We start from the raw sequence: 27,558 nt of genomic DNA on the forward strand, positions 1-27,558 counted from the left end.
GAAAACATTCTACATGTTGTTTTAGTTGTTGGTCTTTGTGTCTTTACACTGACATGACAGAGGCTTCACAGGCCTCCAGCTACAGAATCACAGGTGGTAAATGTGTTTTAGTTAATCTGACGCCGTCTGTCCTCTTAAGGAGACAGTTTGTCGAGATAATTCACTCCTTACGATTACAGGAGCTCCTAGGATGTTGGGTCCTTTTTAAAAGTGGTCAACCACTTCTTTGGTCTGTGTTTCTTTATGCTGAAGAGATGATGAAGCACTTCACCATCTCCTCTGTGGGAAGGATGGGACCAAGAGATGTGGGTGGCAGATGGACACGAGGTGAGATTGATGCATGACATCGGAGGGGATGAAGGAAGATGAAGGGCGCTGGGAAGAAGAGGCTTTGTGGGAAACAGATGGCGGAGAGAGGAGGCAGCGAGGGAAGAACGTTTGGGAGACGTGAAGAGAAAGAGGATGGACGGATAGATGGATGGATGGGTGGAGAATTTCAGCAGCCAGATGGGATTTCACATGAGAGGTGAACCATATGGTGATGATTCAGCATGGCAGCCTAACAACCTCTGGTTTAACCCTGTTTACACACACACACACACACACACCGTGCACGGCGTTGTGCAGAGTCCAGCCCTAACACATGCTGCAGGGAACAGGGACCATCCATCACAGAGAATGAGCCAAGATTTAAACCAGCAGCGAGCGTGTCGCCCACCTCACCCAACCAAAACCAATCTCAAGTCATTGCAGAGGGTTTATATTGTGCTCAGCCTCATACAGTGTAGATCGTCCGCACCCACACGGCCGCACTGTGAAGAAAGTCTGTTTGTCGACCTGCTCACTGGTACAGATGGAAATGTCAAGAGTCTTTTAGCTTTGTACAGATGTACTAGTACAGATTAAAGATGAGTCACTACTACAACAAGCTAAGATGACGGGAGGAGGAGTCCACGGTCTGACAGAGACGGACTGTGGACAGACTGTCAGGTCAGAGAAGCTGTGAGAGGGTGTGAATCTAAAGGTGTGTGGTACCTTGTCTGAGGAGCAGCAGTAGTTTCCCTCTCTCTAACTCCAGACTCAGGCTGAGACCTTCCTGTCCGTCTGCGTGCAGCAGAGTCCCAGAATTCCTGAGGGTTTTAAACTTCAGAGAGACGACCTCTCTGGACGTCCGCCTCGGCCCAGTGCTCCACCTGTACAGGAGACTGCTGCTGCTGAGACTCACCACATGAGAGGCTGAGGAACAAACAGAGACACACGAGTCAGAACTTCACGAGACAATCAGCAGGTTAATAAAGACCATTTCCTCCTGTGCAGGTAGAAATCTGGGTTTTATTGTGTTACTTTACTGCTCTGGTCTTCAGATTTTTCAGGACTGAGCTGCTGGCACGAGGATCCACAAAAACACACAACACCCTGATTTTGTTGTCAGCAGACAGATGTCAGACAGTGGGACTGAATCTCTATTCTGTTTATCACATTCGGTGTCAGCTGTAAAGAAGGTCCTGCAGCAGCTGAGTTCAGCATCAGTTTCCTTCACAGTCCAACAACTGATTCCTCCGACTGAACGTCTTTCTAATGAACCTGGCTCAGACAGTCACACGCTCCCTTCACTCGCACTAATGCTCTTATTACATCGTACCGTGTATTTCCTGCTGATTACAGAGGCTCCAGGTTCATCCTCTTTGTGTAAAGATGAAAACATGACTTTGAGTCTGCTGTAATCGTCTGTGGTTTATACTGTATTTTCAATCCATTCCACTTAAGTTCTAGGTTATATTTCTATTTATTATTATTATATAACAGTTTTTTGTTTAATAACTGTTTTATTGGAAACATCACACGGAAATAAATCTTTACAAGCAGGTGAGATTTGACACTTTTAAACCACTGATTTACTGATGAACTGAGCTCTGTTCAGTTTATTCCATCTGCAGGAGGATCTACCATGTGCACTATATTAGTTTACTGTCATGTTTGCTAAGAAGTATATTACACAAATGTACAGTATCTAGGGTATCTTCAGACAATATGAAAGTATTTCCAAACCACTCTAGGCTGTTTATTAAAATTCATCTTTTCAACGTTTGTCCTCATCCGTCTTCTTTCACAGGGAACAGCATCAGGCACAGTTTTAAAGGATACAAATGGTTTTTATCATAAATCATTTCTCCACTTGATGAACTAATATGATGAATAAGTGATGAGAGAACCGGAGGATCTTAGTAAGCAGACATTATAATCACTGTGACAAGTACGAACAGTAAGCAAGAGAGGCTGTTTTAAACTGAATGTCGTCTTGAGATTAGTCTGTTTGGTTCCAAATGTTCATGACTCTAAGTAGCTGTAGAGTTTTTCTCCACTAGTAGAACTAGAGAGCCATTTGGTGAAGGGTGGGTCTGCAGAGGGCTGCACATGCATCATACAATAAGTTCTTATCAGTGATTTCTCACTATTTACGATGGCACAAACCAGCAAACCATGCAGATTATGTTTATTCATGAGGAATAAACACATTCATAGGCAACAAGTCTCAAACATACAGACTAACCACACACAGCCTCAGCAGAAAGAATCTGAGCCACAAACGTTAGAAAAGACATTTTTATGAGCTGATGAGACCAAGATGAACCAACCAAAGGTTAATCAAAGGGAAGGCCACACAAGGGGAGAAGGAAGGGGACCAGACAGAAATATAGTAATGTGCAGTGTGAAAGCAGCATGAATAGTTCTAAAACAAGTTCAAACTCAAAATCCTTTTATTTCTCCCCCAGTCTTTTAGATAAATAGAGAAAATAAAGGAACAACATTGATGCTCGGGATGTTCAGAACGTTTTCATGTGACGACGCAGCGTTTTGACAGAGCCGCCCGTTATAATGCACGTCTCAGAGTGACAGAAGGTGGTCTTAAAGGACAAACTGTGCAGACTATTTCACCTTTTACTGGGTGGGAAGCAGAATAAAAAAAGATGGAATTTGGCTAAAGTTGTGCTCATCGTTAACTCCCAGAGATAAAACAGCACCGAGAAAATGAAGCCACAACATGTTTTTATGGGTCTGGTGAGAAGAGCTGTGATAAGTTGGATATCTGTTGTTTTTTAAAGCAATTCCTCGCTCAAATAGGAAAACATCTGAGGATTTATTTTTACTGTGATGCAGTCAGCACTGATAAGAAAAGCTGTTGTGTGGCTTGGAAAAACATGGTGTGAATAAACCAGACAATACGCTTCTGTGTTTGTGATGTTTGTTCATTGTGACGATGCCAAGGCTGATACAGCCAATATGTAATCTGAGGAATTCAAAAGGAAACAGGGAACACAGTGTTTGTGTTAAAAAAGAAAAATACTGGGAACATTGAGAGCTTTAAAATGGCTTCATATCCTTATTACCATCTGTGTCTCACTACAGATTCATCACATTTACATTTACAGAGAGTTCCTTCGACTCATACTTTTCTAAACTACAGTCATTCAGCCTTCAGTGGACAAACCTGAGGGAAGATTCAACACAGTTCATCACATTATATTATAAAGACTGGAGCAGGTCAGCATGTTAAGTTCCAACCAGTTCGTGGCTGCTGGGCCTCAGTCAAAGTGTTGTTGTCTTGTTGTTTACTGAGTTAGCTTGTTGAATGCAGCCATGGAGGAGCGAGTCTGTATGAACAGGTACATGTCATCCAACTGGATAAAAACTGCAACTCACTATAAGGACATCCATAGGTCTCCAGTCGGAGTCCGATCCTCCCGTTGGGGTTCCAGTCCAGAGGGATGAGGCGGAGGAAGCGAGCGATCACTGGCTGTTGCAGTTTGTACTGAACCACGCTGTCTGCATTAGTGTTTCCTGGAAACGCCTGAAAACACAAACACAACGGAAATACTGTAAATATCACAAAGACATTTAAGTTAAACAATAACTGTTAAAGCAGCAGCAGCAGTTTAAAGTCATCACTCTGTTTTTTAAGAAATCAACGAGAAGTAAGTTAAAATTAGGAGAAAATGAAAAAAGGAGAAAATAAAAGTTACAACATATAAAACCAACAAATTATTATTATTATTGTTTATTAGTTTTTATTGAATTTTAAATGCCCAATTAAATTAGTGTGCAACACCCCACAAACAAATCTGCCTTTAACAGAGATTGTCTGTGAAGTGTGCAGCCTGTGTCCAGCCCAAACTCTCTAAGAAGACGAGGAAAAACTCCCCACGAACCTCTGAACAGGACGCATTAAGGAACATGGGAAGAGACCTCGGGAAAGGCAATTCAGAGAGAGATCCCCTTTCCACGGACGGCTGGGCGCGTTGGTACTTGAGTCCTTGTGAAGAGTCGTTTTAGTATTACACCACAAAGTGAGGAGAGTCTGCTCCTCACTGTTCTGCTGTAAAAGTCTTAACCTCAAACATTTATGAAAAGCTGTTTGGAGTAAAGATGAATCCTCACAAGGACACAAGTACGAGTGGGAGCTCAGTTCCTACTGCTGAGCAGAGGAACCTGGAGCCACGAAGCGGAGGATTCTTCGGTACCATTTCTTTTTCTTTTTAGCAATTTTCCGCTCCAGTTCCTCCACTCGCGCCCTCAGAGAGCTCTCCTTCGTCTCCCACTCCTGCTCCTTCCTCGCCAGCGTGTCTTTGACGTCCTCTGTGGCCTGAAGGAGAGATGACCTGGCCTCCTGCCACTCTGCACGATCACTTTCAAGTTGAGCCACGAGTCTAAGTCTGGTCTCCTCAGTTTCCTGCAGGAGGGTGTTTTTCTCCTTCTGCCACTGGAGACGCACTCTTGTCATTTCATCTTCTGCCCCCTTCAGCTCAGCCATCAGTGTATTTTTCTCAAGGCGCTCAGCCTCCAGCTTGTCTTGTGTGTCTTTGAGGGCAGCTGTGACTTTCCTGGTCTCCTCTTGGGAAGCCTGGGCCCTTTCTGTAGACCTCTTGACCTCCTTCTCCTGTTTCTGAAGAGCTTCCTCGGTCTCGCACAGCCTCTTCTGCAGCTTCTCAGTTTGAGTCCGCTCACTCTGAAGAGCCTTCTCCAACTCCTCTGCCTGTGTACGGGCTTCAAACAGCTGCACCTTCAGGCCGTCGGCTGATGCTTCAGGATGCTTTTCAGCCACTTGCCGCAGCTGCTTCTCAGCACTGACCTCCAGTTTCACTGCCTCCACTTCCTTTTCGAGGGCCTCTTTCTCTGCCTGCATGACCTCTAACTGGAGCTGCAGATCCTTGGTGTTATCGCCTTCCTGCTCAGGATTGTGAGCTTTCTGGATCCTGATCTTTCTAAGCTGGTACTTGAGATCGCTGATACACGACCTCTGCTTGTTGTAAGCCTCCTCCAGCAGAGATTTCAGGAGACATATCTCTTGCTGCATTCGTGCTTTTTCACGGCTCCACTTGTCCTCGTTCTTTACCTGAAGTTGTCCCAGTAAACTACTCAGCGATTCCTCGCTGATTTCCAAGACCACTCTCCCCTGACTTTCACTCTGGCTGAGCTTTACCTCTCCGTCCCTGAGATGACGCCTCATCTCGTTTTCCAGGGTGCTAAGATGAAGGTTTACTGGCTTTACCATCTCCCTGAAGTTGTTTTTCATTTTGTCTCTTGTTTCTCTTGACGTTTCTTCTTCTCTTCTGTCTTTGGTTTCTTTCACCTGTGTCACAGTGAAATGTTCTGAACCAGACTGAAAACCTGATCCCTCATCCAGTGTTTGTGAACTGGATCTATGACATCACAGATTCTGTGCCTTTGATCTTGGTTCCAATGGATTCAATTGGCTCATTCTGTTGCTGCACTTTGATCTCTTGTTGCTATTGGATACCAGTCTGTTTACGTTTAATCATCTGGATGTAATTTTATCTTCAGGCCTAAAATAAACTCATCATTAAAAAATCAGCACCGTCAGCTCCTGTTGCTCATCAGAAAATTCTACTTTTTATAATATTCAACTCTTAATTTTCATCCAACTCAGATGTTTCCCTTTGTTGAATCAGGTTTTAACTAATGGAGATTTAAAATAGCAGGAATTATCGTGTTTTTAATCAAATAAGATCAAATAAATTCAGGACAAAGATACAAGACTCCAGCTTTGTAAAAGTGATTTCTTATGATCAGTTCCTTTTAAATTAATAAATCAGATTAGCAAACATAACATGTATGATTTCAATTTAAATTATAATAAATTTGTTATAAAATCTGCTCTTCTTTTAAAAACATGTTCATTTCTACGTGACCATTATGAACATTTTTCTACTAGAAACAGATTTTCTGAATGAAGTAGATTAAATCTTACAGGAGTTTTAGCTTTTTAAATGTTTCCGTTGTGGGGATTCTGCCCATTCACCGGTTTCATACTCAAATCTTTGTGGAGTTATTTGGAGCAGTGAAGAGATGATCTGTTTCATTCTGACTCTGGGCTAAATGCCTTTTCATCTCTTTCCATCTCTCCCATCTGGCCATCAATCCTAATTACATCCCTCCCTTGAAGTTGACATGCAGGTTAACTGACTCACTCACTGCTGAATAAAAGCGTAGACACATAATTAACTTATTAATTCCTCTGTAATCATTGGAGAGTGGAGTCGGATCTCCTCGTATGATGAACAGAGACCTTATGTTTGACTGGAAGGGTAAAATCTCTGTGAAATAACCTCTGCACTGTTCCTCTAATGCAGTGAGCAAACATGTAGTAAACGTCATTTATACAATATAATACAACAAACAGTTGATAAGAAATAAGAGCAAATTACAGAAAATCTAAAAAACATAAAGCGTAACATAGGCAGAGTATCTGTGTATATTCAGTCTGGTATGATGATCTTGTGCTACGTTAACAGTATGAAGAGCTGTGTCTGTAAATCTATTCTCCTTTTTGAACGATTTGAACTGTGGAAATAGAAACAGGAAGAAGAGAAATACAGTGAAGAGTATTCAGGAGAAAGGACGGAGGGACAAATGAGAAGGTCAAATGATAATTGGAGAAGGAATTGGAAAAGAAAAAACTTTTAAGGAGAACACGGAAAGTTGAACAAAAAGAGCACCACTTGTGTTCATCCTCAGCCCCCCCGGCGAGAGGAAACAAACAGATCAAGAGTAGAGACACAATAAAGGAAAGATGGATTGCTATATTTCCAAGCAGCCACAGGCTTCAGGGAAAAGAGAGAAAACAAGCGGACAGACAGAGAGATGAAGAGGACAAGAAGAAACAGCCTCTTCTGGCCGTCAGCCAGCTTCACTAAAAGCAGCAGCCCGGCAGTAAAATGTGTTGTGGCTGATCCACCAGCTCCGCCGTCAACTTTCTCCTCTGAGCTGGGCTGAAGTTCACAAACACTTTGAAATGTGACAGGGATTGTGCACAGTTCACGTAGAGCGTCAGATCAACATGTTTAAGCTTAAGCTTGGAGAAGCCATTCTGTGTGCTCGTAGGGAAAATCCTCAGTGCTGAGATTTACTGGATTTTCTCCACATGAGGAAACGACCTCAGCAGAATCTGTGTAAATTAAAACTCCTCTCAAATTAGTCTTCACCACGGGCCGGCACCAAACGCTGCTCTTTAGCCAAATGTGTTGCACTAGAGGCACAAAGGTTAAAAACAAAAACACACCACCTGGGCAGTGTGTCTCTACACAGAGAGCATCATCCAGAAGATTAAAGCGCTCCACAGAGACCAGCTGAGGTATCGTCACCTAACGGTCCAGTGTTGGAAATTATGACTCTACTAAAATCATCTAAATGAATGGAAGAGAAAGTGGAACCCCTCAAACTAGAGATGTGGACAAATTAGGGAGACGTTCCTCAGTGGTGCTGATGAAGATCCAAACGTTGCTCTGTTAAAATCACCGAGAGCTGACAGAGTAAGAAACGACCACCACTGTCCTGTTCATTTAACCGTGTTTTTGTGGAGCTCTATTGTCTTCGTGGTGCAGTTTTTAGTCCGGGTACTGATCCAGCAGTAATTACTACATTCATGTGTGTTTTTGTACTACAACCCTCAAACCAGTGATTACGTCAAAAAGGTGAAATTAAATTAACCTTGATTCAGTGATGTAAGAAATAATTAAAGGTGACAACCTGTCATTGTGCCTCTGTCATCAGCAGTTTAAATGTTTGGCAACACGTCTGCACATTCAGCAGATCTGCTGCGAGGAGTTCATCCATTATAAATGAAGTTTATCTGTGCAGCACACACACGGCCTGCTGGACATTACCTCACTTCATAGACATTATTATACAGTTATTACAGAAACAATGAAGTGAGCCTGAAGTGAGTCGATACACGAGCGAAGGAGACAAATGTGTCCAGGAAACAAAGGGACGTAAACACAGAATGATAAATGACCCCACTCACCCCGATACTGTCCTCCTGTCTGTACTGTTTCCAGTTGTGTCCCGTGTCGCTGAACATCAGCAGGTAGGACGTCAGCCAATCAGAGCTGCCGTAGCGGCCCTGCGTAGCGACAGCGGCGATCTTGGTCCTCACGCCCAGGTCAACCTCCAACCACTGATACCTGTCTGAGGTGAGGGGAGACCAACCTCCAGCTCCTACACAGTCACGTGGAGAAAACACATTCATCACGTTTGCACCAGTGGGATTTCAAATAAAAAAGAAAATGAATCACAGTGTTTGAACTTTTATAAAATCACAGTTTTCCACAGGAAGAAACTGACTGAACCACAGAAAACCTTTTTAAATCCATAGAGAAGTCATAATGGGAAATAAATCACACTTTTAAATCACAGTGACACTCGTGTTTTCACATTTTATTGAACAAATGTTCACACAGTGGGAACAGAAGAACTGAAGCATTTCTAGACCTAAACACCAAAACAAATCATCTTCCCACAGATTTAATTTCATTTTAATTTTTCCTATTATTGTGAGAGACAAGAAAACAGGACTGAGAACATCATTCTGATATAAACTGAGTGACAAATAAAAGAAAACGCTCGATAACTGAATACAAAGAAAGTAAAGAGTGATAACGGTCTGATGAATACACAACGATGTGAACTTTCACATTAACAACAACGAGCTGGTGTTAAATGGAAACAGCTGGAACATCGAGCTAAGAATACAACAGTCCTACCACAACGTGAAACTGACTGTGTCATTTGCTGTTGTTGGATGTTTCAGGCCCAGAAGAGCTTCTTCATTGTTTTTGGGCTGTTAGAGAACTGAGAACAATCCCAGTTCAATGTTCTCAGCTCCTGCATCAGAGCAGGTTCTTCCCCAGTAAAACAGAAACGACATCACCGGCTTCTTTAGACTGTCTCAGTCCGTTTGGTTAGTCTCTGTGTTAGTTTGTCTTTATATATAAATAAAATCAACATATTTCTAACTCTTCTCGTGTTAAATATCACAGATACACGGCTTTATGTGTTTACTTCACCTGCAGCTAATTGATTAGAGTGAAAGCTGCTCTGTTTCTGGAGCTTCGTAACCTTTCTGGTGCAAAATAACATCAACAGGGGGCTTTGAGGAAATCTGCATAACACTGCACAAAGGGCACGTATTCATACATCCAGTGCAGCACTACAGTATATATACTATATATATGTGTGTGTGTGTGTGTGTGTGTGTGTGTGTGTAGGAAAACGCTTTGTCAGGCTCAAAGACCAGATGGATGGATTCTGAAGGAGGAAGCTGCTGACCACTGTCCCACTGAGCACACACACAAACACACAAAGCCAGAGCCAGGAAGCCCGACACAGAACAAACATGTTTCAGAAAGACAATCCTGTTTTCTTTTTTCCACCTGCTGCTGTATGTGGAACACAACACGTCTGAGACACCTTTAAGTCTCACTGTCTACTTAATAAAGTCTAGTACAGTACGAACCAAACACCAGGATCAGATTTCATCAATCGTATATTATGACCAGTTATAATCTGTGGACTTCAGAGACATCGTCACAACCTTCTTTCTCGTCTTTCATATAGTCTAGTACATCATCAGTGTTACTGCTGCCTGCTTGGTAGCTGTACAGACAGTCTGTAGACGTTTCAGTCCACACAGCAGTTTGGTCGAGGGCCATTCCTACTGACGACTCTAAAATGTTAATTACAGGATTTCTTTGCCAGAGTCATTGAAAGTTCATATGTACATAAGTACAACATGAACACGACATATGAACACAGGCAGTAAACGTGTGTGATGTGACCTTAACCCTCTTCGTGTGGACAATATCATTTCCTTCCTTTACAGAGTCTGTACAGTTTTTCTGTAGCCGTTTCTTCAAAGTGCCACTTTGAAGAAAAGAGCAAGCTCTGTGTGAAAACCTCAATTAGCTGCAAATGTTGAACGAATGCTGGTTTTCTATGGTTACATTCCAGCATAAAGTACATTCCTACCGTGCATGGTACATAAGTTCAAAAGGTTGAAACAGCTGAAACAGCTTTTGTTAACACTCAAAAATGCTTCTGGATGATGCATGGAGAAAACGGAATCAGTGTCGGTCTGGTGGCTGCTGAACTTTAAAGAGCTAAAGGCCAAAGCTAATAAGCACTTGACTAAGTGACGTGCCCAGTGACAGCAGAATAGAAAAGAGTAGACACTCTGACCTTTACTCATGTAGATTATGCTGCAGAGGAAAAAGGATCAGAGAGAACGACTCAAAGTCCATGAAGCGTTGCAAAGATTTTAATGTGTCCATCCTCACAGAACGACTGAGACTGAGACTAATATCATTAAGGTGGACTTGGAGCTGATGGTCTCAGTGCTTTTCGTCACAGCTGTCACTTCAAATTAAAGAGATCTCCCTGTTTTTTATCTCTCTGAAGAACCAGATCCAAACACCCACTGAGAGAGGCTGATGTTACTGGAGCTCGGAGACTGACATCTCTCCACTGAACCAAACACAGGAAGGAACGATAATTGTAGTCTAACGCACAAGGACACAGTGAAGTGAAGAGTCCCAGTGGAAATAAAAAGCAGAAGGAAGAAATATACATGTGAGCTGCTCCTGTTAGTCACAGACACTGACCTGTTGGTCACTGAGCAGCAACAATTCAAGCTCAACACCACCTCTGCTTTGCTGCTGATGTAGTTAATCTGTACCCAAACTAAAGATGTGCAAACATTTCCTACACTGACAGTACATGGTGTGACACAAGCTTCAAGAACAGCGTCAAGACTGTTAAAACATGACACACAGTATCTTCAATGTATGAAAAGAGTCCATGCAAACACAAATTTAGACACAAGGAAACTAGGTGCCTCCAATATGTAGCCCTAATATATCACCTAAATACAGTATGTGCTTATTGAGCTGCATGAGAATCTCATCAGGTGTGCAGATTAAACAGGATTCTTACTATACATGGAGCTTTACATGCAAAACCCACCGAAACACACACGGGCTGTAAAACGCTAAACTGCCAATGACTCCACTGAAAAACAACTAAAGCAAAGCCGCCATAGAGAGAAATCCTGTTAAACTACTTAGAAAAAGAAGTTCATACCACTTGGTAAAGAAATGAAACTAATAAAAAAAAGATTACACCTCCATTCATGATCAGACCTGAGTCCAGGTGGAGGTACTGCACTAATCACAATTACTGAGCCAGGTCACTTCTCTGAAACAATAAAACACACATTTTACAGGTGAGCTGATAATTCAACTAGTTAACTACATGTTACAGCTAAAAAGTACTTGTACTACTGAAGTACTACTTGAATCGCTGTGCAGATACTGTATGAACTTAGTTAAAGTACCACCAAGCTACTGCAAATTGTAAACTTGTACTTTACTACTCACCAACACTGAATCTAACTCCTAATATTCCAGAACCACAGTGGATCAAACACGTATTAAAAACAACAAACACATCCTCTTTGGCTTAGTGGTGTGTGTCTCACACATTTGATCATTTGGCAGGAGACACTTTTATCTGAAACAAAGTGAAGTTGTAGCAACAGATCAGATCTAATGTAAAATATTCCATTACAGAGAGACAGGTGGTGCTACAGTCTGACAGAAATCAAGAAGATCAGAAATTAAGAATGGAAATTGAGACGCAGAAGATTAGAGAGGACGACAGGAAGTAGGACAGAGACACAGGCCACTTAAACGAAGGCAGCTGGAAAGACATGTCAGAGACGGGCTGTTCTACGTGCCAGATCTAGAATGAGCCTTGGTCATTTGCATGAGAATATAAAGTCTGGAGGGTAATTTCAGCAGCCTGCTCACATGTCAGGCGAAAACAGAATCCAACAGGAAGCTAATTGGCTCCGTGCAGCTGTGACAGCAGCAGCAGGCTGGAGAACACTGCAGGTTCTCTGCAGGTGACGCAGGAACAATTTCCAATTTTCTAAATGTCACTGCAGAACGGGGGAATTCAACACTGTCAAAATACTTTATTTTACTTTGATGAACTGTTATTTTTACAGATCCGAGATAAAAAAAACAGGACAGAACAGTGGAAACAGTGGAAACAGTGGAAACAGTGGATTATTAAACTAAAGTTCCAAACATTCATTCAACTTTCTTAACTTGTTGCTATAATCTGACAGTTCCCACAGTTCATGAGTGATAACAGACCAGTGAGACGTGTTGTCACTAATATATTTAGCTAATATACAACGATAATGACCATGTTTCTGTAGGAAAAGCAGGTTTTATAACATCAAACTGATAAAATACTTCTATTGCAGCTTGAAACAGCTGTTTTTAAAGGAACATAAAAGAGGTCTATCATCAGCAAACATTAGTACTGTCCTAAAGCTGTACGGTGTTTGCTAATTCAAGTTTCTTAGTTTGATGAGATTACTGATCATTAGAAAAGCGTTCTGTACAATAAAGACATAGATTATTCATGATAAACATGTTAATCTCTTTGTGTCCTGACTCCACTGTGTGTTTGAACAGAGTCTGGCTGTGTTCACATTACATCCACAAAGGGGACAGTACACCACCCAACTGACTCAGAGAAAGATGATGATGAAAGTGAGAATATGAAAACAGACAAAGTAAAACTAACTATTAAAACAGAAACATGTGATGAACAGGAAGAGTTCAGATAAAGAAAAAGACTGATACCAGAAAGTAACTCTGGTAAAAGGCCATTCATCTCCAATCAATAGATTATCTGAGCTTTTCATCCTCCACTGTCATCAGACTCACAGCTTTTAATCTCCATTGTGATCAGTGTCATGAAGTTAAAGTCTGAAGTAGACAAACGCTGAGTGTTCACAGAGAAAACAGGTAAAAGAGGTTGTTGTTGTTTCCCTTTATATTAAATTCAGCTCTGCTAAGTCAGATCATTCTACATGCAGAATATCAGACTACATGTGAAATATTTTGACCCCTCTTGGGTCAAAATATTTCAAAAGTGCCACAAAATGAAAGGCAGATATTCACTGTGTCCAAACAGGTCAAAGCATCACGTTCACGTACTGTGATCATTCTCACAGCAGGATGTGAATGTGTGTTACAGTACGTTATAGACTGTCTGAATAAATCTCTTGTAAAGGTGCTGCGTAGGTGGAATTCCCAGACTCTGATAATCTTTGTTCACTTAATCTGTAAATGAATTGAGAGTGAAGCTGCTCCTCTGAGAACAACTGGAGGAGGCACAGTGTTAGCAGCATGAGGAGGAGATGGAAATGAGGTGGGGACGTTGAGTTAGTCATCAATTTCCTCAGCGAGCAGCTGGGATCACTCTCTGGGACCGTGCACTCCGAGTGCTGCTGAGGACCAAGCTTTGCTAATGCGCTGACGACATACTGGAGCTAAATTAGGGGAATATATGAATATTACAGCAGTTGTGAAGTGACTGTTTCATGTGCTGACAAAGTGAAAATCCAGCTAGATCCCAGTGTATACTGACAGTTCATTTGTGATGAACTAAATGACTTTGATTTGCTTTTATACACGTTATTCAATGCAGGAAATTACAGAAGTTAAAGTTTCTGGTGGATAAAGAAATGTTGTCACTGAGACCTACAGAGATCTGAAATGACAATGTGGGCGTCTGACACTGCTCTGTGTCCATATTATCAGCTGCAGTGTGTTGTGATGTGGGTTCAGATCGGTGCGATCAGCTACAGCGAATCACCATCAGGTTTCCAGAAAAGGGGGTGTTGATCCGGTAAAAGACTTGTGCAGCCTCACTTCTCTCCAGACATCACTCCTCAATCCTTGGTCCTTCATCCTCACAGTGACGGGGGGGATTTGGGACGGTCTTCAAGATGGAGCACCAGAACAACTTCCAGGGCGAGGATCCAGAACAATCAATTAAAGAACTGGGATGTTCCCTAAGAGTCTTATCAGTTCTCAGATCAGCAAACAAAGAGCAGAGCAGCGTGTATCGCTGTGTTTAACGTGTGGACCATCAAACAGACGGAGGACTGAGCAGCGTTCTGTGAGCTCGGCTTGCTTTAGTTTCCCAGGTGGGGAAAATGATTCAGATCCAGATTAAACCCATCTCACCCTCCCAAATGATTCTGGGCTTTGATGTCAGGATAAAGTGCTCAAGCCCATTCCCTGCAGAAAGCTGCACAACAAAACACAATCTTCATTTTGTCAAAGCCTCACATCAGCATCCAGCACAGGACTCCCTGCTGGGTTTTCACGCTGTTATTTATCCTTCCAATACAAACAGCACCTACAGAGAATAAAGACGGGACAAAGCAACAATTCCTGCTTCTCTTTTGTTTTGTCTCTAAACTAGTCGCTGCTGAGTTACGTCTCTTTCAGTCCTGTAGAAATGTTCCTGTTCGCTTTGTTTCGTGCTCTGAGCTTAAACCAAGTCTCTTCTCCACAGAGGTTTGGATCTGCTGCTTCTTCTCTACTTCTGTTAGACTAAAAGAAGAAGCTCAACTTTCCACCAGCAGTATGAACGTTACAGGCCCTAAAACGCTGACAGTAACAACATGGTGTTAGTGTTCTCACCTTCTCTCCTGTTGAGTTTGGCGAAGCCCGGTGCGTGGCTGCTGGAGAGCTGGGAGGAGCTGGTGAAGGACGATGGCGGCAGATTGGACACCAGAGCGCTGTCACACACCTCTGTCAACCGAAAACAGAACAGAAAAGAGTCCATGTAGTTACTTTAAGATAACACGTGTCCTGGTTCATTAAACTTTCTTCACTCTTTATTTAGCTCCTCATGTTCTGTCTCCTACTACTGTAAGTCACTAAACTGCTGGAATCTTTAAACAAACTACTTTTACTGCCACAGGAGGGCAAAAGGATTTAGGCTCCATAAGTAGATCCTGGATTCAGATTCAATACATTTCCTCATCTCTGCTTCTGTTGGGAGTGGCACAACTTTATGCAGTTGGAAATTAAACCACTGGACTATTACATGTCTTCCTGCTGCACTACTGATGGAAGCAAACTACATAATTCAAGAATGAGTCAAGTCCAATAGTTTCATGCTGTGAGAAACCTGTGTACAAGGTTGTTGATGTGTAAACACTTTAACTTTTAAAATGTTCCTGTAAATCTGTGGAGGTTCTCCGACCGACACTTACAGACAGTTTCATCAGCTACAACATGCTACAGGTCTGGACTCCAAATATCTAATTTAACAGGTTTATTCATTGAATGAAAATAAATACCACTGACTCCTACAGACAAACAGAAGCACAGCTGCAGCAACAAATGCAGAGCTGCAACTTATGATTAGAGTTAGAATAGAAATAAACTTCAGTTTATTAGTGAATAGAGCAGAAATTAGCAGGAAATACAGACATTTTTAAAAGGTTTAATATGAGAAGCTTGAGATTTTTAAGTGATTATCTGAACAGCTGCAGATTATTTCTGTCAATCAACTGAAAATCATTTATTAAAAGTCAAAGCACAGAGTTTAAAACAGCAACGCTGGGATTTACCATTAAAGAAGTCCGACCTTCAAGTGGTAGTGCATGTACTTCAGCCATTTCTGCAGCTGCAGACTTTTATGTAATAAATAAAAAACTACTTGTCTTGTCTTGCAGAGATTTCAGACAGACCTTCAATACTGGAGAAGCTTTTGTATCCAGAGATATAAGAACCTCACAGCAACATTTATTCAGAGTGAAAGAGTTGGATGGAAGCAGCACAACACTTATTCTAAGTGGTAGCACTTAGAGGTTCAGCAGGGCAGATTGGCAGACATTAGACGCAGGAGCGCCACATTTTTACCCTCGATAAACACCAGCGAGCAGCTAAGGAGAGGTGGAGTGTTACCGCTGAGCTGCAGGTTCAGTGTCAGATAAAGGAAAAACTGGCTTTTGACAGCAGACTCTCATTGAACGGTGAATAGTTCATGAAGACAGGTTGGTTCACAAACGTCTCCTCTCGTAGCGTAAGCATAAATATTTTCTGTGGTTTATTAGCATAAAAGTAGTTGGAAAAACTATTATGAAGAGTAAAAATACACTGAGGGTATCACACACGTCTCACACAGCCTGAGTGACAAAACGCTGAATTAGTAAAAAACTGCAGGTTAAGCGTTCACACGTGTGCTGAGGTGAAAGTTCTGTATGTGCAAATTAATCAAGCTTTTCAGAACCACGCGGTGGTTTAGAGTTCAGTTCATTCATGAGAGCAAAGGCTGCTATTTTCTAAAGCCTACAAGGGACATTAACGACACAGATCTGAGTGAATTTTACAACACGATGGAGTCTAATCGGGTGTAATGGTCCCCAGGTGGAGGCGGGTCCTACTGCTGTAACGGCAGCGTATTAGATAGATGGTTGTAACGTCCAGAGGGATGAACGAACGCTGCAGTGCCTGAATGGAGAAATGAACAGTGGAGTTGTGTAGTGTTGTGAAGATGAATGCCGTCCTCATTACACATTCATATACTATCATTGTTTAGGGGTGATTGGCTACAATAAAACCATCATATATCACTCATACCTCAATAATTAACATGAGCTGAGTTTGTTTCAGTCGGTTCTCCGTCACATTCTTTCGAGAACCACAAATAGAACCCATAAATCACTGCAGAAACTTTACTCTTTAGTTGCTGCAGCGATTTCATTTTGTTAAACTTGCACCGCAGAGACAAAATACACTAAACAGTAAAAAGACACAGCAGAAATGAATGTTTGTTGACAACATGGACTCAATAAATATTCATAGTTTTCCTCCGGAGCCACAAACTGTAAACTCCACTGATGCTGCCTCCATCTAAAACCTCCCTGTTAATGGATGTTGTTCTCCAGCGATGAGACAAAAGTCAATTACTATGATTCACGCTGCAGCCCGATCGCGGCCCACAGCTCTATCGACGAGGCTCTAACTTCCATTTCTCTGTCAACATTACTGCGCTTCATCTCAACAGCACTTCATCTGCTTGATGATTTCATTGTATAAAGAGGAACAACGCCTCAATCATAGAGACACAATTGAACCTATAACAAGTCACTCAGACAGATTGAACTGCCATCAGTTTCCATTGTGATCATTAATATGGCTTCACTAACTGAGCTGTGACGTCTGGCTTTAATTATACTGACATAATATCGTTTACTTATGGCATTTTAAATAATGTCACGATTTGCAGTTCGTAGCTTGACGTAACGTGGCGACTGAAAGTTTGTGAACCGGTTTTTGGGGGGAGCAGCTACAGAACCAGCTCTGTAGCTGTAGCCCATGAAAATAAAGTCAGTTAAACAGGTTTAAAGAATCTATTTAAATATATATTTCAAAGTTTCAGTTATGAAAACTTTGAGGTCCACGAATGTTTAGTCCACCTGCAGATCAACATCAGAGCCTCCACGTTGGCCTCTTTGACACTGGACTCTCTTTGATGATAAAAAGATCTAATATCACCAGTCGGAGCTCAGGTTAGGACAGTTTCTCACAGCAGTTACCATTAAGCATCCTGATCCACAGGCTCATTAAGCATTCAGTCTTTAATAATTCTGTTGCTAGTAACAGTGTTTGGAGCTTCATCCATATTTAATTCCACTGTTCTAAAGACAGTCCAGCTACTTGAAACTCATCATAAAGCCTCCAGCTCTTTGTTCTTCTGCAGCTAATCTTCATCCCCGCAGGCCTCGGCCTGACAGACACTTGTTACTGTGTGTGGTAGTGGAGCCCTCAGCGTGAAAAGCAGGTGAATTACAGGAGTCTGAAGAGGTGAAGTGAGAGACGGCTCTCGGCTGCTGAGTGCTGTAATCCCTGAGGAGATAATGTGTGGTGACAGCACAGCCCAGCTGAGCTAATGCACGAGTTTAAAAACACAGGGCTGGTTTTCCTCAGCACAGCTTTGGCATTTAGGTGTGGACGTCCCTGACGGTGTGACCAGTGGAGCACAAACACAGACAGCTCAGAGGAAAATGGAGCTAAACGCTCAGTATCTGCTGGACACAGAGCGGCATGAATATTAAACTACTGCAGCTTCCTCTGCAGCACAGCTCGGAAAACAAACACACCTCCCGTCTCTGTGTCTGAGCAGGGGAAGCAGCGTCTCTGTGACATTTACATTTTAAGTGTCCACTTTTTACTTCAAGACAAGAGCACTTAACTGTACGAACATGTCAAGGAAACATTCTGGGGGGGTGAGTGAAGATATGATGGTTCAATAGGTCACGACTCTTTAGTTAACTGATCCCAGTTAACAGTTTCCAGTGGTGATGAAATAAAGAGATGACACACAAACCTCAGCCAGCAGGGCAGGAAACCATTATGTTCACTTTTGAGTGATGGGAACTATCTTTTCATTTCAATCAAATATCCCCCCAGACAGCCATCACTCAGCCCCTGGCCACTGCCAATCCAGACAGTGTCTAGTTTATCATTTGGCTGACAGAGGTAAATAAACCTCAAATCTCTGGAGGGTGGAGACCTCCTAATGTCAAATCCAACACGTTTAGTCTCCACTGACTGGGTAAACTAACACAGAGACAGTGAGTCAGACAACGGCTCATTCACCTGCATCGTCCACTTCTTTACTGCTGAATCATAAAGTGCCCACGCTGGAGGCTGAATACTGACGAGCTCCATCGATCACCGCGACAAACAGTAGTGAACAGAAGGTCCTGCACTTCAGAGCGGCACAGAGTCAGAGTCCAGTGGTTCTCAGTATGAGCCCAGCTGACCTATTCAGACATTCAGAGCACGTAGCAGTAAGCAGGATAATGAGGCTCCAGCTCTGGTTGTTTTTGCTCCAGAAACAATTGTCCTCAAACAGAAAACGCCGGGATTCATTATACTAATCTGCACAACTTCTAATTGAGCCAAAAGGTTCACGCCTGCTCCTCCCTGGATGTGTAAAAAGGAAGCATTGAAAATGAAACACAGTCAGATACCTGGACTTTTGTTACACCGCTGCTACATCAGCATCAGCTACTGGATTCAATCCCCCATTACACACTGTTCTTTGTATATTCACACTCTCTGCAGCACAGATAGTTTTGTATTGGTCCTGGTCAGGAGAAGGTAAAGTAAAAAACTGCCCTGTCAGTCTCCAACTCATCCTCTGGTTTAAAGGTTTTAGGTAAGAAAACATTAATCATTACTCATTTTAGACTCTTTTAACCTAACTCGTCAAGTCAAGTCAAATTTTAGCCTAAATCTAATCTGAGCATTGGATAGTTGACCCGTTACAGAAAGACGCCTCTGGCTGGAAACTGTCCGACTGTGTGACATCTTCCAAACTCAAGAGCTCAGCACCTTTCACTTCTGGGGGCCATCAGCAACAATAACAGCTGTCAGACAAACTCCTGCATACGTCCTTCAGACAATAAAGTGCCATCTAGCTCGATAAACACATAATGAGCTCATTGCGCACGGCACAATATGTACATGCAGGAACACAGCCTGTTGTTCACACACCACTCTATAACATGGAGGGAACACGGAGCGGAAACAGACATCAACCAAATGAAGTGATCAGTGATAGGTTTCATCACAGCAGCATTAAAAATCCCTTCATCGTTAAAATACCAGGTTTAACTCCTATGAACACAGACGGAGTCGAAACGACTTTGACCAGAGTCGAGTTCAACCATGGCTGAAACCCCCAGAACATTCACTCTGGATCATAACCAGAATTATGCAGATTTGGAGGCGATGCTTGAGGCTCGTACTAACAGCTCCAGGAGGAGGAATGTAGAACTAAACGTCTGCTCATTTAGCAGCAGCACTAAGTAAATAATTTCAATATATTTGCCTTCTTAAGAGAGCAGCAAGTCTCCAGGGAAAAAAAACGTTTGGTGCGAAATGCAATTTTCTTCTGTCATTCAAATAAATATAAGGTACGAGAATATTCCCATCCAATATTATCATCCAGGCATCTCTGCCGATCTAATTTATTTCCAAAATGAAACACAGACGTGGACACTGGGGATTTGTACAATTAAAACGACACTTTACCAGTAGATGAGCTCATACTACAAACTGCTTTTATGCAAATGAGTGCTGGAGTCTTTTTAGGGCCCTATAGCAGGTCGTCCACTGCTCTGCTGCTAACATATCAACATGATACCTACTGAGCCCGGTGGAGTGAGACTAACAGGGAACATTTTATCATTGAACAGCACTGTACTGTTCCTACTGTAGGTTTAAGATGCTTTCACCCACAATCTGTTCAGTTTGTCGAAGGTCAAAGGCTGAAGCCCCAACTTGCACATCATTCATTTAACATTTTATAAAAAGGTTTCAGAGACTAAAATGATGTTTGTACAAAGAGACAAAGAACCGAACAAACGTGGAGCATAAGCTGCATAGTGATGATGTAACTAACCCAGTGTTCTAGTTTTCAGTAATCGGGTCACAACTGAAAATAAACTGTCCAGCTCAATACTTTCTTCTGGCTCCAGAACTGAAGTAGAACAGAAATATGCAACTCTGGTGTCTCCTAGAGAGACACTGTGCTTCACAGTGACTCCCACCCGCACACCTGCTTCCCATTACCTCAACACTCCCCTCAGTATTTTTCCCATCCAACGAACATCTAGTTTACGCCAGACTGTCTATCTGGTTCTGCCCCAGCTGCCTTATTTCTGTCTGTTCCTTCTGGAACACACTGTATATATGTTCCTGCTGTGAGACTATGCTGATCCTGATTCTGTGTGATTGTCAGTGCTGAGGATTGTAGGGCACTACATACATGTTACATTAACCCTCAAATCATCACAAGGGACCGCTGCACATCTTCAGCTCCTCTGTTTAAAGACTTCAGATGCATCTTTAATCTACTAACCACAGTTGTGGTCCTCTGGAGAGCTGCCCAGGCTAGAAGAAGAGACATATAGAGAAATATATTACTGAGGTGTGGTAAAACATGCTTCTCGTAAGCTGAGGCCAGCTGGAGCCTCTGGAACAGCCGAGCTATGAAGATCACACATTAGACAGCTCCTTTACACGTTCACTTCAACAGCTGGTCTGTGGAGACCAGACAACCAGCAATAATCCTCATTTATATCAGCTCCAAAACCTATGGAGGTGTGTGTGTGTGTGTGTGTAGCTCCTTTACACCTACACTAAACCAAAACAGGAGCTGCAGCCACAGCATCTACTTAGTTTTACTTTATAGCCGTCCTCCCTCAAGAGGCACTAGAAGTTAAGTGCTCTTTAAAAAACTTCTGTGCAGATAATTTGATGATCTCTATCTTCTCCTGCCTCTCAAACACTCACAGCTTAGCCTTCCTGAGGCGAGAGACAGAAAGACTGCTTAAGAGGAGACAGTCTGTCCTTTACAGCAGTCACAGAAGAAACCACTGATGCAGAACGTCTACTCTGAACTACTAAACCTCCACAGGATCGTATAATTGGGATGAGCTGGGGTGAAAAATCCCAATTAGTGATAGAAATGAAGGATATAGAGCTGAATATTTCCCGTCATAGACTGTAGATCACATCTTCCTGTGACTGGATATGAAATTGGAACTTTAATCCAAGAACCTAAGTAAATTAAAAGTCCTGGATCAACTGAAGAAAACACAGGAGGGTTTTCAGAGAACTCCGACATTAAAGTGATAAACCACTCGCCGCGCCACAGAGACAATCCACTTTTTCTCTGCAGAAAAATGCTGGTTCTACTGATGACGGTGGTTTGAGAGCAGAGGATTGTATGTACCAGTAATACACATTTGTCCTCTGCCTGCCTTAAATTTAATCTTTTGCTGGAGCTTGGAGTATTTTATCTCTGTGGTGATAATACACAGAGAAATTGAATTTTCTGCTGCTTGGTTTGCCAGGGGTAGACTTTATCACGCTGTGGTGATATGACCGGTCGAGACCTGCAAAACTGCTGCAGCTATTCACTGTTCCCCAAAGACACAGCGCTCTGACGGAGCTGTGACATCAGTTCAGCTGTGAGCTGGGTAACACTGCAGGGTTTTTGTCCTGTACTGTAACCATGGTTTAGGAGGGTTTCACTTCTGGGGAGACTGACAACTGGATACGAAAAGCAACACAATTTACAGAACGACAATTGACAACAAGTCATACTAATAAAATGCATTTGGTAAAAACGCTCTGTGCACATTCAACTCAAAACATTACCACATGATCACTTATAATAAAATATTAAACTGAAATGATCTGAGTATAGCAGGAAGATTAACTTCTTGTTTTCATGGAATCATTTCCGTTTCCTTAATTACCCTCGTTCTCCTTCTTTTCTAATTCTTCTGCCCAGTTTTAGCCTCTTGCAGTTTCTACAGCTAGAGTTTCTATTGGACATCAGGATTTCAGTGTCTGGGGACATGTCGAGATATGGGGTCCCTGCAGTAACTTTGAGAAGTAGGTTAAATGTAAAGGTAGGTGACAGTGTTCTCCACAGTGTGGTACAACTCAACTCCAGCAAATCAAATCAAATGTGACTGTGAATAAACTCAGAAATGAGCTTCATGTCTTCTTCAAATCCGAGTTCTGTCCGTCCGTGTTGTTCGAGGAATCACTGACACCAACATAAACAGTAATGGAGCAAATCTGTTCCTTTTTGGAAAAAGGTTAAACCAGTGCAGTGGAGGGAAATTGTAGAAGTAGTTGAGAACATTACAGCAGAGAAACAGACTGTGGAATCTATTAGCTACGTATTTTCTTATCACCCGTCTTTACTCTTCTTCATCCCTCCTGTCTTCTCTGCGCTCTTATCTTCAGCCTTCAGCATTCGTCACCTTCCTTCAAACCTGCTGTCCTTCCTGTCATCCTCCTCCACCTCCTCCTTCACATCATGAAGTCACATCTCCAAGATGTGAGCCAATGCATCCAGAAAGCAAATCAGAAAGCCACCACACACGTACAGTGGAGTCAGTGAAGGATGAAATGTGAAAGGAAGTAGAAAATGTCACTGCAGCAGAGGGAATACTACCAGACCCCTAAAGTTTCTACTCTGTACTTCACAGTCCTCTTTCCTTTTCTCGAACACTGCCCACCTCCTCCTCTGTTTCACCTCAGAGTTTCAAGCTCTGATTCAGTTCTGTCTTGTTGTGTTGAAATTCAGCCTTTTCCTTCTGCCTTTAATGGCCACTGACTCAGCTCTGTCGTCCTCTCTAATACAAACCGACCGACCCTGTTTCTTTTCATGCTTCACAATATCAGAGCAGCAGGCAGCAGAGCTGTGTCACCGGGTTCATAGAAATACACAACACGGACGACATTAAAGTGTGATCAGCATCTATCTCACTGCTTAACGTGGACACGTGGAAGTCATGTATGTGCACTGATCTCCTGTGGATTATTAGACTCTACTCAGACAACATGAAGTTAATACAGTAGAATGTTTTAATTGATGCTAAATTACTGATGTGTTTGTACGAGCCAACACATTATTACATATACTATATGGTATTTAAGTACTTAAAACAGTCAGTGTAGGAAAGCTCATTATGTTATGTTGTGTGTTGTTATGCTAGAGCACCCAGTTCTGTTACTGTTCTGTTAAAATACTGTTTGGGAAAAACGTTTGGTGAGGCAACATGGTTCAGGTGAGGATGCAGAAAGTCTGAGACTATGGACCGCAACAAGCATTTGACCATGTCAACTAGTCAATATGCAGATGTTAATCCAAGACGCAGTAGGTGCAATCATTGTATTCCTGCAAGTAAGAAAGCTTCAGGTAGGTAATGAACAGAGCTGATGTGCAGAATAAAGTTTCAAGCATTATTCCCAGACTAGCAGGGGGTCTGGAGCCAGTCCCAGCTGTGAATGGGCAAAAAAATGGGAAACATCCTGGACAGGTCGCCAGCCAATCGCACACAAAGACAGACACACTCACACTTGTTCTCTGCTTTGCAGGAGAAAACCTGAGAGCCCAGAGGAAACCCACACATGCACAAGAACAACATTCAACCTCAGTGCAATAATCTAAAACCTGTGACGTAGAGCTTTTCTAGTTATTATTTATCCCACAAAACAAATTAGTGGCTCTCATTCAGAGAACTTCTAAAGCTCAGGTTGGCTTGAAACTCAGAACAGAAAGATTCATAACTGCAGCAGAAAATAGCTGAATACTAGATTTAAAAAAAGGTGTAGTCCAGGTGACAAGGAAACTTTAGGTGAGAGCTTGAGTCCCGAGGTTCATTTCAGCCAGAGAATCACGGAGCTGAAAGGTGAAGGAGTGGGTGGAAAAGAGTCCTGCAGGACCACAGCAAAAACATGTTGCAAGACCAGAAGATGAAAAGCTGTCAGTTGTGTGGCTGATGGTGGCAGTGGTAACATCCCGCTGACATTAATAAGACAGCATGATGTCCACTTTTCCATAAGTGTATGGAAAACAAACTTTCTTTTTGCTGACTCCATCCAGGGAGCATGTGTGTGTGACAGAGGGACGGAGGCTCGGTGGAGAACGCCCTCATATTTCCATCACAGTCCAAATCTCCATGATGTCTGGTCCATACCTCCCTCTAAGGCTGACCACTGACAGACCCTCTCTAACTGACAGGACCATCACCACTAGAATAGGAGCTGCACAGACCTTTAGCCCTGTGTACTACGCAGTGGAAAATTCATATTGAATCAAACTAAACTTAATAAAACCTGTTGAGAATATTCAGGCTAAATTTAAATGCTATTCGACCGTATTTAACTCCTTCCTATGTCTACTGTATAAGAAATATCCCATCTACAGGTGCAGGTTCTAAAATGTAACAGGAAGTATACAAGTCATGTCAGATGTCAGGTGGTCTCACTCCTATTGTTTAATGGAGTAACATGCAGTGTTTACACCAAAGGTTCATCTCAGCTGTAATAGAGAATAAAAGAGCACGGTGACCTCTAGTCTAATGACTACGCTAACGACTTCACTATAATATTAAATTACGACAGTCATAACTAATGTAGTAGCTGCTGGAAACAGTTGTAACTGTAAAATCCATCTATTGTTTGAGTCTACTGTCCCTGAATGATGGAGTATCATGACCTCTGCAGACGAGAGCTATATCTGAAATGACAACAAGTCATCTTCAATGACGACAGCTCCATTTGATGAATGGCTTCATTTTTTGGGAGCCAGACTTCTTCTGGGGACAGTATTGAACAAATGCAGCGGTCCAGCAGGTTCTAATATCAAATGGATGGAGTGCGGGAGTCTCTCAGCCACTTACCTACAGTACATGGGTTAATAAATCCAGATTCATGACCAGAGGATCCACGTTCATTCTCTAACCTTGACTTCATCAGATCCCATTCATGGCTCCACTTTGCCTGTGCACATATCCATAAATCACATTAAAGAAGAAATATGAAGGGGTTTGTCCTGAGCTACTTTCCTTTTTCTTCATCGTCGCTCACGGTGCCTTCTCATGAATCATGAATTTCACTTTCTTCACCCAAATGGTAATGGCTTTGTTTTTCTCTGTGCAAACAACCAGCTCACTGAAGACCAATACATCCCTTTGAGAAACAGCAGCAGAATTTGCCCCATCCTCAGAATTTTCCTCACTAGATTACCCCTGTTGGAGATGAAGGGTCTTCCATGAGGCTTCATGAACTTAATGAAACCTCTAATATTTCCCAGGAGCCTCGTCAGCTTAAATAGCCAAACCTTTCTAAAGGCACCAACAGCCTTCATTGGGTGAATAATAGCAGCCCTGACTTTGCCATTCAGCCTCCAGCACCTCAGTAATTTACTGTAACTCATATTAAATCCCTACACAGCCTGCAGCAGCTGAATAATCTAAGTTTTCCACCAACACCAGTATGTGCGTAACCAAACCATACAGATCTTATAGACTAATAGCTGAGACGCTGGTCACCAAGGTCAAAGCAAAGAAAACCTGACAACCTGCCCGTCATGTCAGTCCTCACGAAGCTGAATCACAGGGGAACTGATCCACACACAGCTTTTAAACAGGCAGGACAGGAGGCTTCATTTCTCTCTGCACACAGAAAGTAAAACCCACTACAAAGTTTAAATTTTATTAGCTGGACTGGAAATGTGGTGACTCAGAGGAACCAGTGAGTCACAATCATTTAAACAGCAGGGACGACGGCAAAATGCAAATCAGCACACACACAGTAGGTCTGTGGTGTTGTTATCTATCATAAGGCGAGGATTAAAGTAATTTAGAGTTCCTCAGATTATCTGTCATTAGGCTGTGATTATGGTCCACACTCCAGTGGCTCTGCATCAGCTCAGAGGAGAGATAAATACCTCAAGGAAGAAGGATGAGACAGAGAGCAAGAAGCTGAGCGTATAGAAATGAAACCCTCGTGTAGAGCTGCAAAATACTCAGTGTTTTCTGAACAAGGTTTTGATTACTGTTCAGAAACTGAACTGCAGGTTTGGATGTACGGTTTATTATTAATGAGCATAACCACAAACATATCATGGTCCTATTTGAACAGAACCTATTAAAATAACAAAGCTGCTGACTCTCCTAATCCTAATCCTCCCAGTCTTCTGACTCGTACACATGTACTGCGTACCACTAAACAACAGGGAAACGCAGCTACCTTCTAAAACTCACACGGTAGAACATGAAAACACTCTCCTCTTTCTGACTGAACCTGAACTGTCCATCTTGTGTTTTGATTCCCCAACACACTGCAGCTGACTGAGATCCAGTGCTGCAGGGTTTTAGACAAGCTGAGGTGACCTTCACGTAGACCTACACGACTGAGGTGAGTTAGATTTTACAATATCAGAGACAACCTGGGCCTTTTTATCTCTAATCATCTTATTTTTCATTTACGTCTGTCACACAAGAAACAAAACGTATTCACTGTTCAGGTGTTAAATTAAACAAAACAAGGGTTGAGGAGGTTTTTTGTGCTTCTGATTTCTGTCTGCTCCATACAGGTGTTCAAATAATAAACATTTCTTTCAAGGCTACCTGAAGCTGAGAAGAAGTAAACAATATGGATCGATGAAGGTCGTGGTAGTTTCAACAAGAATTTCCAACTTCTTTTAGCTCAAACATGAAATATTCTTAAACTTATAACCTTTAAACCCGATCATAAGGAGTTCTGCATTAACACAATATGTGCCACCTTTTACCTAAATGTTAACGTGCTGTTAGCCGGTCTACAGGTCATTACTACAAATGATGGATGTCAAGGGTTCAATAAACAGACAACACGGAGAACATCACAGGTATTAGCTTAAAGGGTTTGAATGTGGTTCCAGAATTTAGTTTCACTCAACTCTTTTATAACAAACCATCATCATTGTTCAATTTATTATTATTATTATTTATAATTT

General features: G+C 42.2%; 1 protein-coding gene across 1 annotated transcript in view; it reads right to left on the bottom strand.

Moving 5' to 3' along the window:
- Nucleotides 1–27,558, bottom strand: part of LOC113172098 (contactin-associated protein-like 4) — a 75,692-nt gene that overhangs the window by 39,294 nt on the left and 8,840 nt on the right. Inside the window, exons 2-5 of the mRNA XM_026374927.1 lie at nt 14,868–14,978; nt 8,324–8,517; nt 3,703–3,850; nt 1,036–1,236 (exon numbers count right to left, since the gene is read on the bottom strand). Coding sequence (XP_026230712.1) covers nt 1,036–1,236; nt 3,703–3,850; nt 8,324–8,517; nt 14,868–14,978 — 654 coding nt within the window. The remainder of the gene's footprint in view (nt 1–1,035; nt 1,237–3,702; nt 3,851–8,323; nt 8,518–14,867; nt 14,979–27,558) is intronic.

The sequence above is a fragment of the Anabas testudineus genome, chromosome 17, assembly GCF_900324465.2.
Source record: "Anabas testudineus chromosome 17, fAnaTes1.2, whole genome shotgun sequence".
Classification (NCBI taxonomy): Eukaryota; Metazoa; Chordata; class Actinopteri; order Anabantiformes; family Anabantidae; genus Anabas; species Anabas testudineus.